General features: G+C 39.8%; 1 protein-coding gene across 2 annotated transcripts in view; it reads right to left on the reverse strand.

Annotated features, from left to right (window-relative positions):
- The window catches only part of LOC143018604 (uncharacterized), a 39,522-nt gene that overhangs the window by 13,077 nt on the left and 6,963 nt on the right, over positions 1–19,482 (reverse strand). For both annotated transcript variants that reach the window (XM_076174109.1, XM_076174110.1), the window contains exon 3: positions 5,723–5,837. In XM_076174109.1, the coding sequence (XP_076030224.1) occupies positions 5,723–5,837 (115 nt within the window). The remainder of the gene's footprint in view (positions 1–5,722; positions 5,838–19,482) is intronic.

The following is a 19,482-nucleotide window of genomic DNA, read 5'->3' on the forward strand; positions in this document are numbered from 1 at the left end:
TGAGGTACGAGTATGACAGAAAATTTTGAAAGAAATAAAAAAAAAATTTGTAAAGAAATTAAGAGAGGAAAAGGAGGCAAATCAAGTAGAGAAGAAAAGGTAAAAGGTGCAGATGGAGAGATGATAATGGAAGAGAAGGGAGTGAGAGGAAGGTAGGCAGAGTATTTTAGGGAGTTGCTAAATGTGAAGGAGGATAGGGAGGGAAAGGTAGTTGCAGTGATGAGTGAGGAAAATGGAGGAGAAATAAGGAAAGATGAAGTGAAGGCAGCTGTTAAGATGAGGAGTGAAGGTAAAGCACCTGGGTTGGATGGATGCCATGCAGAATGTTCGAAAAAAGGAGGTACAGTGATGGTGGACTGGCTGGTGAGGTTATATGATGTTTGTTTTGGAGAGGGTAGAGTGCTGGAGGACTGGAGGAGTGCCTGTATAGTTCCACTTTACAAGGGAAAGGGGGACAAGTGTGAGTGTAGTAGTTTCAGAGAGATCAGCTTGTTAAATGTAGTTGGGAAAGCTTATGGGAGGGTCTTGATTGAGCAGATTAGGAGAAAAACAGAGGGAGTAATTGGTGAGCAACAGTGTGGGTTTAGGACAGGTAGAGGTTGTGTAGATCAGATTTTCATTGTAAGAGAAAGCTAAAGCAAGGACGTTTTTTGGGCTTTTATGGATCTGGAAAAGGCTTGTGACATGGTAGACAGGAAGGCACTGTGGGAGGTATTGCAGATACATGGGATAGGAGGAAAGCTGTAAGAGCAATCAAGAGTTTTCGCAGGTAGTAGAGCTTGTATTAGGATTAGAAATAGAGAGAGTGAGTGGTTTGAGGTAAAGGTGGGCCTTCGTCAGGGATGTGTTATGTTGCCCTGGCTATTCAATTTATGCATGGATGGGGTGGTGCAAGAAGTGAATGCAAGGGTAGTGGGTCAGGGGAAGGATATGGTTAAAGAAAATGGAGAAAAGTGAGAGATAAGCCAGTTGTTGTTTGCTGATGACACTGTGCTTGTAGCAGGATCAGAGGAGGGATTGAGGAAGTTAGTAACAGAGTTTGGGAAGGTGTGCGAAAGAAGGAAGTTGAAGATAAAAGTAAGGTGATCAGATGTACAAGGGGAGAAAGTGGCAGCAGACTGGACGTATTAAAGGAGAGAGACTGGAGGAAGTGGATAGTTTTAGATACTTGGGTGCGAATGTGGCAGGAAAGGGAGGAGTAGGGGTGGGGGTAGAATGTAGATTAAGAGAAGCGAGTAAATATCTTGGCAGATTAAAAAGTGTAATGAGGAATAGACATTTGGAAATGTATGCTAAAAGGAGATTGTATAAAGGAGTGATTGTGTCGACAGCACTGTACGGGACAGAAACATGGAACATTAGAAAGGAAGAGAGGAGTTTGAATGTGTTTGAGATGAAATGCCTGAGAAGTATGATAAGGGGTACTAGGCTAGATAAAGTGAGAAATGAGGAGGTGAGGAGAACAGGGGTGGAAAGGGAGTTGGGAGATAGAGTTAATGAAAGAGTATTGGGACAGTTTGAACACATGGAAAGAATGAGTGAAGAAAGATTAGTAAAAGAGGTGTGAAAGGCAGAGGTGGAAGGAGTGAACATGAGGGGGTGCCCTAGGATGAGATGGATGGATGGGGTAAAAGGGGTATTGGGAAAGAGGGGAATATTTGTTGAGGAAGGATGGGAGAGGACAGAAGATAGGGGTGAATGGAGAATGGTTGTGTATGGATGATGCTGTGATGCATGAGGTGGAGTGGGTGGGGGATGGGGGGTGAGGGAGTATGTATGAGAAATAAATTGATGCAGCCTGAAGGGATTTCTCCGTCTTCTCTTTTTCTGGATGAGGGGACGGAGAGGGGGGGTCACCAAATTAACGAAGCCTTGCTGTGAATGTGCTGTGTCTTGCGACACTGCTTCTGACCCAGGGCAGTGGACAAGATGCAGGGATGACCCGTCATCCAGAAAGTGCCAAGATATGAGGGAGGGAGGAGGATAGAGGGGAGTGGAGTATGTAGGGGATGGATTTGGTGGGAGTGGTTTTTATGCCTTTGTCTTTTGGCTACCTCCCGTGTAAGGGGGAAAAAAGTATTTGGTATTATATGTATGTATGTATTCCCATCACTGTGGGAATGATGGTGGACTGGCTGGTGAGGTTATTTAATGTTTGCTGGAGAGAGGGTAGAGTGTCGGAGGACTGGAGGAGTGCCTGTATAGTTCCACTTTACAAAGGGAAAAGGGGACAAGTGTGAATGTAGTAGTTTCAGAGGGATTAGCTTGTTAAGTGTAGTTGGGAAGGGTTATGGGAGGATCTTGATTGAGAGGATTAGGAGAGGAACAGAGGGAGTAATTGGTGAGGAACAGTGTGAATTTAGGACGGGTAGAGGTTGTGTAGATCAGATCTTTGTGGTAAGACAGATATGTGAGAAAGCAATAGGAAAGGGGAAGGATGTTTTTTGGTCTTTTATGGATCTGGAAAAGGCTTATGATAGGGTAGACAGAAAGGCACTGTGGGAGGTTATGCAGATATATGGGATAGGAGGAAAGCTTCTAGGAGCTGTCATGAGTTTTTATGAGAGTAGTAGAGCTTGTGTCAGGATTAGAAATGGAGAGAGTGAGTGGTTCGAGGTAAAGGTGGGAATTCGTCAAGGATGTGTTATGTCACCCTGGCTGTTCAACTTATACATGGATGGGGTAGTGCGAGAGGTAAATGCAAGGGTAGTGGGTCAGGGATTGGAGATGGTTAAAGAAAATGGAGAAAAGTGAGAGGTGAGCCAGCTGTTGTTTGCTGATGACAGTGCGCTTGTGGCAGGATCAAAGGAGGGACTGAGGATGTTGGTGACAGAGTTTGGGAGAGTATGTGATAGAAGAAAGCTAAAGATAAATGTGGGTAAAAGTAAGGTGATGAGATGTACAAGGGGTGAAAGTGGCAGTAGACTGGAAGTGAGCATTAAGGGAGAGCGACTGGAGGAAGTGGATAGTTTTAGATACTTGGGTGCAAATGTGGCAGGAAAAGGTGCAGTGAAGGTGGAGGTAGAATGTAGATTGAGAGAAGCGAGTAAATGCCTTGGTGGATTGAAGAGTGTAATGAGGAATAGACATTTGGGAATGGATGCTAAGAGGAGACTGTATGAAGGAGTGATTGTGCCAACAGCACTGTATGGGGCAGAAACATGGAACATAAGAGAGGAAGAGAGAAGGAGTTTGAATGTGTTTGAGATGAGGTGTCTGAGAAGTATGATGGGGGTTACTAGGCTAGATAGAGTGAGAAATGAGGAGATGAGGAGAAGAATGGGGGTGGAAAGGGAGTTGGGAGATAGGGTTGAGGAAAGAGTATTAGGATGGTTTGGACACATGGAAAGAATGAGTGAAGAAAGACTAGTAAAAGAGGTATGGAAGGCAGATGTGGAGGGAGTGAACATGAAGGGACGTCCTAGGATGAGGTGGATGGATGGGGTGAAGGGGGCTTTGGGGAAGAGGGGAATGTCTGTTGAGGAAGGACGTGAGAGGACAGAAGACAGGGGTGAATGAAGAATGGTTGTATATGGATGATGTTGTGATGCATGAGGTAGTATGTGTGAGCAAAATTTGACGCAGCCCGAAGGAATTTCTCCCCGTCTTCTCCTTTTATGCATGGGGGGATGGAGAGGGGGGTCGCCAATTTAATGAAACGGCCTTGCTGTGGATGTGCTGTGTCTTGCGACACTGCTTCTGACCCAGGGCAGTGGACAAGGTGCAGGGATGACCCATCATCCAGGAGGTGCTAAGATAAGAGGGAGGGTGGAGGGGTGTGGAGTGTACCGTATTTTCCGGCGTATAGTGCATGACTTTTTTCCGTTGGAAGGGCCTGAAAATGGGGGGTGCACGTTATCCGGTGGTGCGCATTATCTACAGCCTACGATAAAAATTCTGCGGCTATGTGTGTAATTTTTTTCACACCAACGTGATGATGTTGGCCGTCACAAAGTCGGGACGGCACACTTCTCCGTGACGTTCCGTGAGAACAAGAAGAACAGCCATGGTGACATGAAAGAATACGCCAGCATGGGCTACCATATATAAATATTTGGTATAGGTAGGTATCTATCGAATCTTATTTTTCATGTTTAAATAGGCCTAAACACCATGAAATATGATCAATATTCATGATATTTGCCCATGTTCACAGCATCCTAGTTTGAATTTTTATGTTGGCTTTGTTGCTTCACTTTAGGTATGGTACAAATTCCGTTGTGGCCGTTCATAAACGCATGTCAAACACCTGACTACAACACCCTCTTCCGGGAGTAAACGTCACCTCGATGAGAGACTGTCCTATTTCACCACTGTCATTGCAGGTTCAAAGCTAAAACGAAACAGTCTGTAGTTTGTTTCAGTATTAAATAAAAAATGGTAAAGACGAATTATTTCCTCAAGATATAAAATGAACATTTTCTGTAAAAATCCCGAAATTTTTCTGTATATTTTACTTTCAATAAACTTTTTTTAGATCATATTTCCTACAAACTATTTAAGCTACAAAGTAATAAGGGACCAACGCACAACATAAGTCATATACTGGTACATGTAGTTCCGACTCGATTCTCTCGCTAGATGGCGATCGGGCATGCGCGTTATACGTCGGTGTGCGCTATCTGTGTACTGAGATAACGAAGTGTATGGGTGCGCATTATAACCCGATGTGCATTTTAAGCCGGAAAATATGGTATTCAGGGATGGAATGGGTGGGAATGATTTTATGCCTTTTCCTTTTTGGCTACCTCCATTGTAAGGGGGAAAAAGCCTTGGTATGTATTCCCATTAGTGTTGGATAAGGATCTCTTATCTTGAACTTCAGTAGTTAAGTACCATGGGGAGTGGCATCATAACCATACTTTGCTAAATAGTTTAAGTTGATTTGTACCCATTGTGATTTTCTCTCAAATCAAAAACTGAATTTTAAGAATTATTTTTCCACTAATAGTATGACTTGCCCTAACATTATCCTACAGTTCACTTACGAGGTGAGGAATCAATTTGGTTGCTGCCCTTTGTATTCTCTTATTCTTATGAAAGATATAAACAAAATCAGAATAATACAAAAAGCAATGCCCAAATTGATTCCCATACTTGCAGATAAGACTAATGAGAGTTTGGAAGCATTGGACATACCACTTTTAAAGAAACAAAGAAAAAGAAGTGACTTAATTGTGTTGTTCAGTACAATGAGGGGAGTGGACAAAACTGACATTGAGGATTTCTTGGTTTGAGACAGGAGGGTGTCATGAGGTCACAGGAAAAAATTGAAAAAGACCACCCGTCTGGAGGAAGTGACGAAATAGTTTTCTGTACAGGTACACTTACTCCTAGATGAGCCTAATTGACAGTGCTAGAACCATAAACAAACCTAAAATTAGTTATAACTAATAGAGAATAAAAGACTGCAATAAGGAAACTACACCTACTGCCACAGATGACACAATGCACATCATGCTAAATTTTCCTATTTTCACCCTTTTCAGAAAGCAACAGAAATCTCTTCAGTGAGTGACTTGTGGGCTGAACTAGTGGCTATGGCTAATTTCCTTAGATTCCTCAGTCTCCTGTACGAGAGATCTGTGGCAAAGGATTGGTCAACCAGTATATATTTAGCTTAGTATACAAAGCTGAAACTATGTAAAGTACATAAATTAGATCAGAGTTTAAACCTACTTTCCTTTGCACAATAAGTAAAATACATTAACCACATATTTACCTGGTGGGCTATTGCTGAGTGCACTGACTGGAGTACTTTCTCGGGTAGAAGAAGGGGTCCCAGTGCTCCCACTACATGTGCTCCCCACACTCCCACTACTGCCTCCTAAAGTTGACTGTAAATGTGAACAAATTAGCAACATTTATGAAACTCTACTGCAATGTTCATGCTTAGATTTAGCACACAATTCACATCTTATTACTGTTTTCTGGACTGCACCTCTCCACACACTGTACAGTATTTACAGCAATTTTACAAAAGTATAGCCAAGGAATATATGAACGGACTCCTAATTACAGCTAAACTTTTCTGGGATGAGTCATAATGGACTATGCACAGGGCAATATCAGATCTAAGGCAAGTCAATCATTCCTGCCAAGATGTGTTTTGAATAGGAAACATGGCTGCATTGTGCATTCCCCCACAGTTGGCACTGGTGTATTTACCTAGTTGTATTATATGGGAAGGGGAGCTATGCTCGTGGTGACTCATCTTTGTGTATCTCTCAGCATCTAGTTTGTTATTAAATTCTTGTATGGTTTATGCATACACTATTGTTTCATTCAATTTGTTCCAGACATCCACCACTCTGTGTGGAAAACTATTTTTTTCAGAGCTCTTCTATAACTATCCTATTTGAGCTTCTTTTCATGTCCTCTTGTTTTTCTTTTATCCCACTTTAATAAGTCTTCTCTGTCAAGGATTTCTATGCCTTTCATGATTCTGTAAATGGCCAGCAGATCTGTTTCTCTTCTTTGTTCCAGGGTTGGTAGTTCCAGTTTAGATAATCTTTGTTTGTATGTCAATTTATAGTGTTGGGGCCATCTTTGTCATTGCTCTTTGGATTCTTTCTAATTTCTTTATATCATTTTTTGTGCTGGGTGTCCATAGTGTCTCAGTGTACTCCAACTTTGGTCTTATCAGTGTGATAAAAAAATGTTTTTACCATTACTTCATCCAAGTAATTAAAAGCCACCTTTATTGATCTTAGTAGATTGTAGGTTTCTCTGATTATTTTGTTTATATGCTTGTCTGGTGACATGTCTTTGTTAATAATTACTCCTAGGTCCTTTTCAGTGCTAACTTTTTTTTACTTCCTTTGTACCAATTTTATATTGTCCTGATTTTTTTTTTTTTTTTTTTTTACTTTTTCAAAACTATTATAATACATTTCTTGATGTTGAAGTTCACTTCCCACTTTTGGCTTCATTTCCAGACTTTGTCCAGGTCTCTCTGTAGTGATTCACAGTCTTTTTCTGTACTTACTTTCTTTAGTAGTTTTGTGCCATCTGCAAAGAAACTCATATAACATTCTACACCTTCATCAATGTTATTTATATATATAGCAAACATTATTGGAGCTAATACTGAACCTTGTGGAACTCCACTTTTAATTTCTTCCCAGGTTGAGTTTTTATCTCTTAAGTAACACCCTCATTTTTCTCCCATGTAAGAAATCTTACATCCATTTAAATAATTTCCCTTGTACACCTTATGTTGTTTTGAGTTTTCTTTATAGCTTTTTGTGTGGTACTTTATCAAACGCCTTTTGTAAATCTGCCCATCCGTCCCTTTCCTGTATTATATCTACAGTCGCCGTAAAAAAAACTATACATTTTTTCTGCAAAAAAATCTATACACGGGATTTTATGAATAGATTTCACTTGATTTCCTGCCATAATAAAAAGTGGGCGGAGTTACTGATGACGTGGGTGTGTAGAGCGCGCCTTTTTACACTGTTCGCCAACACATCACGCTTCAGTGCGCTGCCAGCGCTAGATGAGAGAGGAGTCTATGCATACTGCTCTTTAGTGCCCTTTTGTTCACTTTTTCACTGACTTTGGTGCCCTCTAACTCTCCTTCTGATGATCAAAATGGGTCGTTCCAAGCTTTCAATGCAAGAAAAGGCCCGCGCCCTAGCTCTGTTAGAGCAGGGAATGTCTGTGATACGTGTTGCCGCAGACCTGCAGGTGACAAGAATGGTCATTTACAGCCTGAAGAAAGCAGCCGCCACACACCCTCCTGGTACGGTACCACCAAGAAAGCCAGGCTCTGGAGCCCCAAAGAAGACATCTACTCGCACTGACAAGATCCTAAAACGAGAAGTGATGTCAGATCCATGTATAACAGCTGTTAGTCTGAAGCAAAAACATCCTGCTCTCCTTAAAAACGTTGCTGTAAGAACGATCCAACATCGGCTGCAGAAGGACCTCAAAATGCCAGCTCGACGTGCCGCCAAGAAGCCCCTGCTCACAGAGGCCATGAAGAAGAAACGGATTGATTTCTGTAAGAAATACAAGGACTGGACATCAGAGCAGTGGCAGAAGGTGATGTTCAGTGATGAAAGTACCTGGCTGATCAGGGGCAGCTCCATGATCGTTCGTCGCCCCAGTGAAGTGCCCAGATTCGACCCGCGGTACACAGTTACAACAGTGAAACACCCAGACAGTGTGATGATGTGGGGTGCCTTTAGTGGTAACAAGGGCAGGGGTGGACTATATTTCCTCCCCAAGAATGTGACCATGAAAGGGAGCAATTATATCAATGTTTTGAGGGATCACATGCTCGAATTTTGGGACATCCATGAGTGTGATCATTTCATGCATGACGGTGCCCCTGCCCATAGGTCTAAGGAAGTGATAAAGTTCCTTAATGACAACAATATCAGTGTTATGGAGTGGCCAGGCAATTCCCCAGACTTGAACCCAATAGAAAATGCCTGGAATCTGATGAAAAACGAAGTGGAGAAATCGTGACCCACCAGTATTCCAGACCTGAAGGTGCTGAAGAAGATCTGGGTCACTATGGACAGCGCCTACTTCACCAAACTCGCCTCTTCAATGCCCAGAAGGATCCAGATGGTACTCAAGAACAAGGGGAACATGACAAAATACTAAATGTAACTCTTAAGTGGAAATAAAGCACATGTTAGTTGTACTTTTGAGTTTTATTGTCCAAAAGTCCTTAGTGTATAGATTTTTTTTGCGGCGACTGTATTAACCTTGAATATAAAACATATCAAGTTTGTGGCACATGATCTTGTCTAAAATCAAATTGTTTTGGATTCAGTATATAGTTTTCTTCCAGATGTTTAGTCCATCTACTTTTGATAACTTTTTCACATATTTTTGTTATTGTGCTTGTAACGGAGACTGGTCTATAGTTTGTTGGGTCTTCCTTATCTCCCCCTTTATATATTGGCACAATATTTGCATTTTTCCAATCTTGTGGTATCTTTCCTTCTTTGAGTGAGGAATCTATTGAGTGAAGTGATGTACACCTCACATATGCTCTCACTTGATGATGATGATGATGATGATGACTTATCATCAGATCAACACAGTTAATTAAAGAAACCTACAGTCCTGTCAGTAATAAGAGGGTACCAGAGAGATAAATAAGACAGCTTGGCACCAGTCAGTGTAACAGAAAAAGTGTTATACAGTATGGAAAAGGTCAATCAAGATACTATATAAGCCATTTACTACCATAAAAGGAAAAGTGTTATCCAAAATGCGAAGGGATAATTAAGATAGGATAACAAGGTGCCATGGACACGATCAAAATATCCTGGCACTAGCCAGACCAGGATGAAGAGTATCACCCAGTAAGGATAAATCCAAGATAGGCTACAACCTTACACTTCTGGTGGCTGCCATAGAAACCAACAAAATAGTTTGTTGGCATTCAGGATAAATTTAAGGATACAGCCATCTGGTACAAAAGTACATACATACCAAAGGGTCTTTCCCTCTTTTAAGGTGGCTCAATTACAACATCCACCCACCCTCCAAAACCATTCATTGCCATCTTAGCTTACATGGATGAAGGGTCAGCCATGTACCCTACCACACTGCTTAGGTCAAAGGTAATGAAGAGAGGCACAGTGACTCCACAGCAGGGCCTAACACCAGGATCTGATTTACCCCCACTGCTTCATTATATGGTGACCCTCCTCTCCATCCACTCCAGAAATGTTAAACTGAAATAAGCTAGCATTTCCATGATCAAAGAGGTGCAAGTGAAATGAATAACTTAGCCTAACATAAACAAAATAAAAGAAAAAGGTATTACCAAGTACAAAACAGCTAGAGCCCCTTCACTATTAGTGGTAGCATCCAAAACAAAAGTAAAAGTGCATAGAGGTGAACTGAAAAGCCTGGTGGCAACTGTAATAAAAGGACAAGAGGAACCAGTGACAGGTACCCACTAATGATGATGCTGCAAAATGGACAACAAAGAGAATCACCTCCCTCTTATACTTGATTTTTCACAAAGGGGACAAATGGCAAACTTACACCATTTATTTTATTTTGTTCTTTGCTCCTTTATCAGTCTTGTTTCACAGATTATTTTCTTTAAATCAAAACATTGTGCACATTTACTCTTGTACTGTAAATTACATGAATTACTCAAGCTAGTGTCAACAACTTCTGACACAAATTCACAATATACAGAACTGCAATACAATTAACCTAATATCCTGTATGGAGTATTTACTAGAAGTTTTATGCAGGCAATATTTTAGGGACTTTAGTGATATCCCTTTGGACTAAGTCACTCAACATTCTTTTATGAATGAAGATTTAATCTTCACTTAAAAGAGAATGTATCCATATACATGTACCATTACTAATCATATCACATGCCTGACACATGACCAACATGCATGCAAGGTGCTCAACAGGCACTGGTCCTTTGCAATACCTCCAATCTTGCTGACCTCCACATTTCCAAATTGTAAACATCTGATTCAAACATATAACGCACATCACACCACCACCCAAAAGAAAGTTACCGAAACAAGTACATAGTGTCGCCAGATAGATCATTAATCATTTCCTTATATCTACCAAATTACATAATTATAATTGCAAACCATACACCATTTCATGATACATTAACTAATACTAAATAGATACACTGCAATACAACTAACACACAAATAGTACTGTATAAGTCCCAAACCTATTATCTAACTGTTAACTTACACCAAATATGCAAAGACAGGCATACATACATACATATACTAAGGCTTTTTCCCCCTTACAAGGGAGGTAGCCAAAAAGGAAAAGGCATAAAATCATTCCCACCCATTCCATCCCTAAATACACTCCACACCCCTCCACCCTCCCTCTTATCTTAGCACCTCCTGGATGACGGGTCATCCCTGCACCTTGTCCACTGCCCTGGGTCAGAAGTAGTGTCACAAGACACAGCACATCCACAGCAAGGCCGCTTCATTAAATCGGCGACCCCCCCCCTCTCCATCCCGCCATGCATAAAAGGAGAAGACAGGGAGAAATCCCTTCGGGCTGCATCAAATTTTGCTCACACATACAAAGGATTACAAAGGCGGAGCATGCCGACAGGAGACCTTTTGATCCATATCTATGTCGGATGCGAAAAAAAAATCATATTAATAATAAAATAATAAATAAAAACTATAATAATGTAAATAACAAATAAAATAAATAAATAAATGCATAGGTATAGTTAAATAATAAATAGGTAAATAGTAAATAATAATAAATTGACATATAACTAATAATAAATGAAAATCAGACAGACAAATGATAACAAAACAAGAACAAATAATATAAATTATAACCATTACAGCATCATACTACCTCACCCCCCATCCCCCCACCCATTCCACCTCATGCTTCACAATACATCATCCATATACAACCATTCTCCATTCACCCCTGTCTTCTGTCCTCTCACATCCTTCCTCAACAGACATTCCCCTCTTCCCCAAAGCCCCCTTCACCCCATCCATCCACCTCATCCTAGGACGTCCCCTCATGTTCACTCCCTCCACATCTGCCTTCCATACCTCTTTTACTAGTCTTTCTTCACTCATTCTTTCCATGTGTCCAAACCATCCTAATACTCTTTCATCAACCCTATCTCCCAACTCCCTTTCCACCCCCGTTCTTCACCTCACCTCCTCATTTCTCACTCTATCTAGCCTAGTAACCCCCATCATACTTCTCAGACACCTCATCTCAAACACATTCAAACTCCTTCCCTCTTCCTCTCTTACGTTCCATGTTTCTGCCCCATACAGTGCTATTGGCACAATCACTCCTTCATACAGTCTCCTCTTAGCATCCATTCCCAAATGTCTATTCCTCATTACACTCTTCAATCCACCAAGGCATTTACTCGCTTCTCTCAATCTACATTCTACCTCCACCTTCACTGCACCTTTTCCTGCCACATTTGCACCCAAGTATCTAAAACTATCCACTTCCTCCAGTCGCTCTCCCTTAATGCTCACTTCCAGTCTACTGCCACTTTCACCCCTTGTACATCTCATCACCTTACTTTTACCCACATTTATCTTTAGCTTTCTTCTATCACATACTCTCCCAAACTCTGTCACAAACTTCCTCAGTCCCTCCTCCGATCCTGCCACAAGCGCAGTGTCATCAGCAAACAACAGCTGGCTCACCTCCCACTTTTCTCCATTTTCTTTAACCATCTCCAATCCCTGACCCACTACCCTTGCATTTACCTCTCGCACTACCCCATCCATGTATAAGTTGAACAGCCAGGGCGACACAACGCATATTCACATATATATGCGACAACTGTATCACCACCAGGGGAGTAGAACTCTCCATTAGAGGGAGCACCTGGGGACTCTCCCCATAAGGGATTACATTCCCATGCTGTAAATATCTATTTGCTTCAATGAACCAAGAAAGTCCAAAGAGGCTTCATGTTCCCCTGCCAGAGGTGTAACATTTAACAGGTTACAGGATTCTTTCAATTACTACCATCCCTTCATTCTGCTAACCTCATTTTCTATTTATTTCACTGCTTCTATTACTCCACCTTTTCACTACAATAGTGTTCCTAAATATAGAAACACTGGTTACTGGAACTTGATGTAATCAAGAGCATTACTGTCACTTTTCAAAAGAACACTACACTGGGGAAAATTTTAAAGGTGTTGACACATGCCAAAGATTGGTTTATTTCTACCATATTAGGATCCCCACATTTGATGCATACCTGGACTTTCTGAAACTTATTCTTAAATCTGTGGGCTATGAAATATATGTGTATTCAACAACTCCTGATGCTCACTGGCTTCACCCATCAACATAGCAACAAAACTGACTAGAATATCCTGGCAGTTCATGTATTTACCTAATTGTAATATACAGGAAAGAAGCAACGCTCACCGGCTCCTGTCTCCTACTCTCCAATTTATCATACATTGTTCCAGCTTAGGCTATATCCCCTCAACTATTCCAAATATTTATGCATATATTTGGAAAACTGTATTTCTTTACATCCTTAAGACAGATAGTCTTCCCTAATTTATGTTCATGACCTCTTAAAACCTTCCTTTTCTTAATCAAGTGGTCTCTTCTCTCAATGTAATCTATCTTCCTTAGTGACCTGAATACTGTAATCATATCACCTCTTTCTCTTCAATCTTTCAAAGTAGATCCAGTGCTTTTAGTCTTTCCTGATATGGTTTATCTGCCAGGCTGGGGACCAGTTTGGCTGCTGCTTTTTGCATTCTTTCGATCTTACTTATACACTGGTCCTCTCATATTATAAAATGACAAACTTATGAATGATAATATAGACATGCCCTGTATCTTAAATAATTATTTTGAAGATAATAGCAGCTTTGAGAATAATATCAGTAGTATTGATGAAAGGATAGCTAACTGCTGTATCTGAAGTTGAAATCACACATCAGATTGATAAAGTAGAAATAAATAAGGAGCCAGGACCATATAAGATCCCACAGATTCTAAAAGCAGCTAAAAATAAAATTTGTAAACAATCTTATTCAATAAATCCTTAACTACTGGTAAATTACTTCAAGAATGGAAATTGGCTAATGTAATTCCTATATATAGAAAAGGGAAAGAAAGCTCTGCCCAGTAGTATTATCCTATTAGTTTGATGTCATCTCCTCATTTTTCACTCAACCCAACCTTGTAACCCTTACCATACTTCTCAAACACTTCATGTCAAACATTTATACTCATCTTTTCTCTCTCCCATAAATTTTCAAATCTGTCTGCCTCATACAGTGTCATAGGAACAATCACCCCTTTGTACAGTCTTCTTTTCTGTTTTCATTCCCAAATAGCTATTTCTCATGACAATCTTTATCCCCCAAGGTATTTACTTGCTTCCCTCACTTTATAGTTAACCTCCACCCCTGTTCCTCCACTCCATGCTACATGTGGCCCCAAATACTTCAAACTCTCCACTTCCCATAATCTTGCTTTTACCTACATTTATTTTCATTTTCCTTCTCTTACATACCTTTCCAAACTCCACCACTAACTGCCTTAGATCCTCCTCTAACTCAGCCACAAGTAGTGTTGTCTGTAAAAAAACAACTGGCTCACCTCCCATTGCCCTAAACTTTCAACATCTCCACATCTTTTGGAGCTATGACACTCACATATACCTTCAATTACCCCTTTGATGTACACATTAAATATCCATGGGCCTATTACACAATCCTGGTATAGCCCTACCTTCACCTCAATCATAGTCTTTCCTCTTCCTATCTTTACACACTCTACTACCCATGTAAAAACTTTTTGACTGAATTCAAAAGCTTCCATCTACAAAGGATTACAAAGGAGCATGACAACAGGTAGATCTTTTGGTCCAATGATAACTAGTAGATCTTTTGGTCCATAACTATGTCGGATATGAAAAAATTATAATAATGATAAATAAATAAATAAAAATTATAATACAAATAATAATACATAACACACATATACCAAAGGCTTTTTTCCCCCTTACAAGGGAGGTAGCCAAAAAACAAAGGCATAGAAACTACTCCCACCTATTCCATCCCCTACATACTCCACTCCCCTCTACCCTCTTATCTTGGCACCTCCTAGATGATGGGCCATCCCTGCATCTTGTCCACTGCCCTGGGTCAGAAGCAGTGTCGCAAGACAGCACATCCACAGCAAGGCCGCTTCATTAAATTGGCAACCCCCCTTCTCCGTTCCCTCATGCAGAAAAGGAAAAGATGGAGAGAAATCCCTTTAGGCTGCGTCAATTTATTTCTCATATATACTCCCTCACCCACTCCACCTCATGCATTACAGCATCATCCATACACAACCCTTCTCCATTCACCCTTCTCTTCTGTCCTCTCCTGTCCTTCCTCAACAGACATTCCCCTCTTTCCCAATGCCCCTTTTACCCCATCCATCCATCTCATCCTAGGGTGCCCCCTCATGTTCACTCCTTCCACACCTCTTTTACTAATCTTTCTTCACTCATTCTTTCCATGTGTTCAAACCATCCCAATACTCTTTCATCAACCCTATCTCCCAACTCCCTTTCCACTCCTGTTCTCCTCACCTCCTCCTTTCTCACTCTATCATACTTCTCAGACACCTCATCTCAAACACATTCAAACTCCTTCTCTCTTCCTCTCTTATGTTCCATGTTTCTGCCCCGTACAGTGCTGTCAGCACAATCACTCCTTCATACAATCTCCTCTTAACATCCATTCCCAAATGTCTATTTCTCATTACACTTTTTAATCCACCAAGGCATTTACTCACTTCCCTCAATTATGCAAATAATAATAAACAAATAGACAAGTAATAAACAAATAATATAAAATAAATGGCAGGCATTACAGCATATTGCTTAGGTGTTTATCTAAACGAATCTTTAAAGTTTTGAACTGAACTACATTGCACTGGCTCTGCAGGAAGTTTATTCCATTCATTAACACACTGTGGGATATGTTGCATATATATATGCAAAACATCCCTTAACAACTTGTAACTACTCATCCTATATGGCCCTATACAGTGGTTTACTTACATACATATACCAAAAGCTTGTTCTCCCTTACAAGGGAGGTAGCCAAAGTCAACAGGCATAATTCCACTTCCATTTACCACCCCTTCCTCCCTCCCTTTTATCTTGGTTCCTCCTGGATGATGGGTCACCGCTGCATCTTGTCCATAGCCCCAGGTCAAAAGCAATGCAGCAAAACACAGCACACCTACAGCAAGGCCACTTCATTTAATCAGCAACCTCCCCTCTTGTAGTAACATAGAAGACAGGGAGAAATCCCTTCTAGCTGCATCAAAATATCATTCACACATAACCACTCCCTAATCCACCACTATCCCCCACCTACTCCCAAGCATCACAGTATCATCCATACACAGCCATTCTCCACTCACCCCTATCTTTTACCTTCTTCCTTCCTTCCTCAACAGACATCCCCCTCTTACTCGAACCCGGCCTGCCATAGTGACAGTCGGGGACTCTACCAACTGGGCCACCAAGTCATGTGTATTTACCTAGTTGTATTTTATGGGAAGGGGAGCTATGCTCGTGGTGTCCCGTCTTCATATCTCATTTTATCTAAACTATTTTTAAATTCATGTATTGTTTTTGCACACACCACTTTCTCATCTAACTTGTTCCAACTGTCTATTACTCTGTGAGGAAAGCTGTTCTTTTTCAGATCTCTTCTACAGCTGTCTTTCTTGATTTTCTTTCCGTGTCCTCTTGTATTTCTATCATCCCATTTTATTAGATCCTCTGTATCAATAATTTCTATGCCTTTCATGATTCTGTAAATAGCTATCAAATCTCCTCTCTTCTTTGCTCTAGTGTTTGTTGCTCAAGTTTTGCTAGTCTCTCGTCATATGATAGTTTTGAGTGTTGGTGCCAATTTTGTAATTGCTCTTTGTATTCTTTCAAGTTTTTTTATACATTTTTTTGTACTTGGTGACCACATCGTTGCTGCATATTCCAATCTTGGTCTTATCAGAGTGATTAGTATTTTCTTCACCATTTCTTCATCCAGGTATGTAAATGCCACTTTGATTGTTATTATTAAATTATAAGTTTCACCAAAAATCTTATTTATTTGTTTCTCAGGTGACATATTATTCATAATAATGACTCCCAGGTCCTTCTCATTTTCTACTTTTTTTATTCTTTCTTCTCCCAATTTATATGATCCTGTTATTCTGTTTTTACTTTTTCCAAATTCCATTATACTACACTTTTTAGTGTTGAACTCCATCTCCCACTTCCTACTCCATTCCCATACTTTATTTAGATCACTCTGTAGTGACTCACAATCTTCTTCCATGTCCACTTTTTTAAATAGTTTTGCATCATCTGCAAAGAAGCTCATAACTTTCAATTTCTTCATCCATATCATTAATATATATAGCAAACATTATTGGGGCCAGAACTGTTCCTTGTGGAACACCGCGTATTACGTCATCCCATTTTGAGTGTTTGTCTCTTATCACTACTCTCATTTTTCTTTCTTGTAAAAAGTCTTCCATCCATTTAAGCAGTTTGCCCTGTATTCCTCCTTCAGTTTCTAATTTCTTAAGCAACTTCTTATGTGGTACTTTGTCAAAAGCTTTTTTTAGGTCTAGAAATGCACAATCAGCCCATCCATCTCTTTCTTGTATTATATCTATTAGCCTTGAATAGAAACATATTAAATTGGTGATGCATGATCGTCCTTGTCTGAATCCAAATTGCCTTGAAATATTTTACCCATCTACTTTTGATAATTCTTTCACAAATTTTTGCTATTGTACTTGTTAGAGAGACTGGTCAATAGTTGGTAGGGTCTTCTTTATTTCCCCCTTTATATATAGGTACTATATTTGCTTTTTTCCAATCTTCTGGAACTTTTCCTTCTTTCAAGGAACTGTTTATTATGCTATGTATTTTGTCTACCAGTTCATTCATGCATTCTTTCAAAATCCAGTTTGCTATTTCATCTGGTCCATGCGATTTTCTGACATCAAGATTACTCAAGTGTTTCATTATTTCATTCTTTGTTACTTCTATTTCTTTCATAGGGGGGACTTTCTCTTTCCATTCGATCTCTTTCGGTTGTATGTTTTCCCTTGTAAACACTGATTTAAAATGCTTGTTCATAATTTCTGCCATTTCTATTTCCTCTGTGTATTCAACTCCTCCTTGTCTTAATTTCTCCAAATCTTGTTTGTTTTTCAGTTTGTTGTTTACAAATCTGTAGAATAGTTTTGGTTGATCTTTACATTTTTCTATGACATCTTTTTCATATTTTCTCTTTTCCTCTCTGCATGCTTGTACATATTGATTTCTATAACAAGTATATATTTTCCATTTTTCAGGTTTTTTGTCTTTCTTCCATTTGGTCCAGGCTTTGTCTCTTTTGTCTTTTAACTCCCTACAACTTTTGTTGTACCAGCACTTTACATATTCTTTTTCTTGTTTTTGTCTTGGGACATACTTTTCCACTCCTTTTTCATAAATTTTTGTCAAAATATTTCATTTCTCATCTACTGTTGTATTTTCTTTGTGTATTCTTTCCCAGTTTTCATTTTGAAAGAATTCTCTTATTTTATCAAAAAAATTTTTTTCATACATCAATCTTCCTTTTCTATATTGTTCATTTCTTTTCATGTATTTTTCCTCATTTACCATATTTTCCGGCTTAAAATGCGCATCGGGTTATAATGCGCACCCATGCACTTCGTTATCTCGGTACACAGATAGCGCGCATCGATGTATAACGCGCATGCCCGATCGCATTTGTCTATAACGCAGTTTTACCTCGGTATTTATATCATGTGAACGAGGTTACATGGAGAAGTATTTTTCATTGGCTAGAGCCACTGCTGGGAAATCTGTTGATTTGTCACTAAATTAAGTGTCAGTTTAGGCATCAATCAGGACACAACTAAGAAAAAGTCGGAACTACATGTACCAGTATATGACTCATGTTGTGCGTTGGTCCCTTATTACTTTGTAGCTTAAATAGTTTGGAAATATGATCTAAAAAAGTTTATTGAAAGTAAAATATACAGAAAAAAATTCGGGATTTTTACAGAAAATTTTCATTTTATATCTTGAGGAAATAATTCGCCTTTACCATTTTTTATTTTATTTAATACTGAAACAAACTACAGACTGTTTCGTTTTAGCTTTGAACCTGCAATGACAGTGGTGAAATAGGACAGTCTCTCATCGAGGTGACGTTTAGTTAATATAACTCCCGAAAGAGGGTGTTGTAGTCAGGTGTTTGACACGATTTTATGAATGGCCTCAACAGAATTTGTACCATACCTAAAGTGAAGCAACAAAGCCAACATAAAAATTCAAACTAAGATGCTGTAAACATGGGCAAATATCATGAATATTGATCATGTTTCATGGTGTTTAAGCCTGTTTAAACATGAAAAATAAGATTCGATAGATACCTACCTATACCAAATACTTATATACGGTAGCCCATGCTGGCGTATTCTTTCATGTCACCATGGCTGTTCTTCTTGTTCTCACGGAACGTCACGGAGAAGTGTGCCTTCCGACTTTGTGACGGCCAACATCGTCACATTGTTGTGAAAAAAAATTACACACACAGCTGCAGAATTTTTATCGTAGGCCATAGATAATGCGCACCCCCCATTTTTAGGTCTTTCCAACGAAAAAAAGTCGCGCACTATACGCCGGAAAATACGGTAGTTCTAGTTCTATCAATATATGGTCACTTTTACTTATTGGTGCCTGGTATTCTATCTTTTCCACTATTTCAGGTTCTGATGTGATTATTAGATCTAGTCTCGATGGCTCTTCTTCATTTCTATACCTAGTGTTCTCTTGAATCCATTGTGTCATTGTGTGGTCAATAATCATCTCAAGTAGAACATTTCCCCATGAGTCTTCTCCACCCTTTACTGTCATCTCTTCCCAGCAGACTT

The sequence above is a fragment of the Oratosquilla oratoria genome, chromosome 35 (assembly GCF_046742065.1).
Source record: "Oratosquilla oratoria isolate Oo_2021 chromosome 35, ASM4674206v1, whole genome shotgun sequence".
NCBI classification, from domain to species: Eukaryota; Metazoa; Arthropoda; class Malacostraca; order Stomatopoda; family Squillidae; genus Oratosquilla; species Oratosquilla oratoria.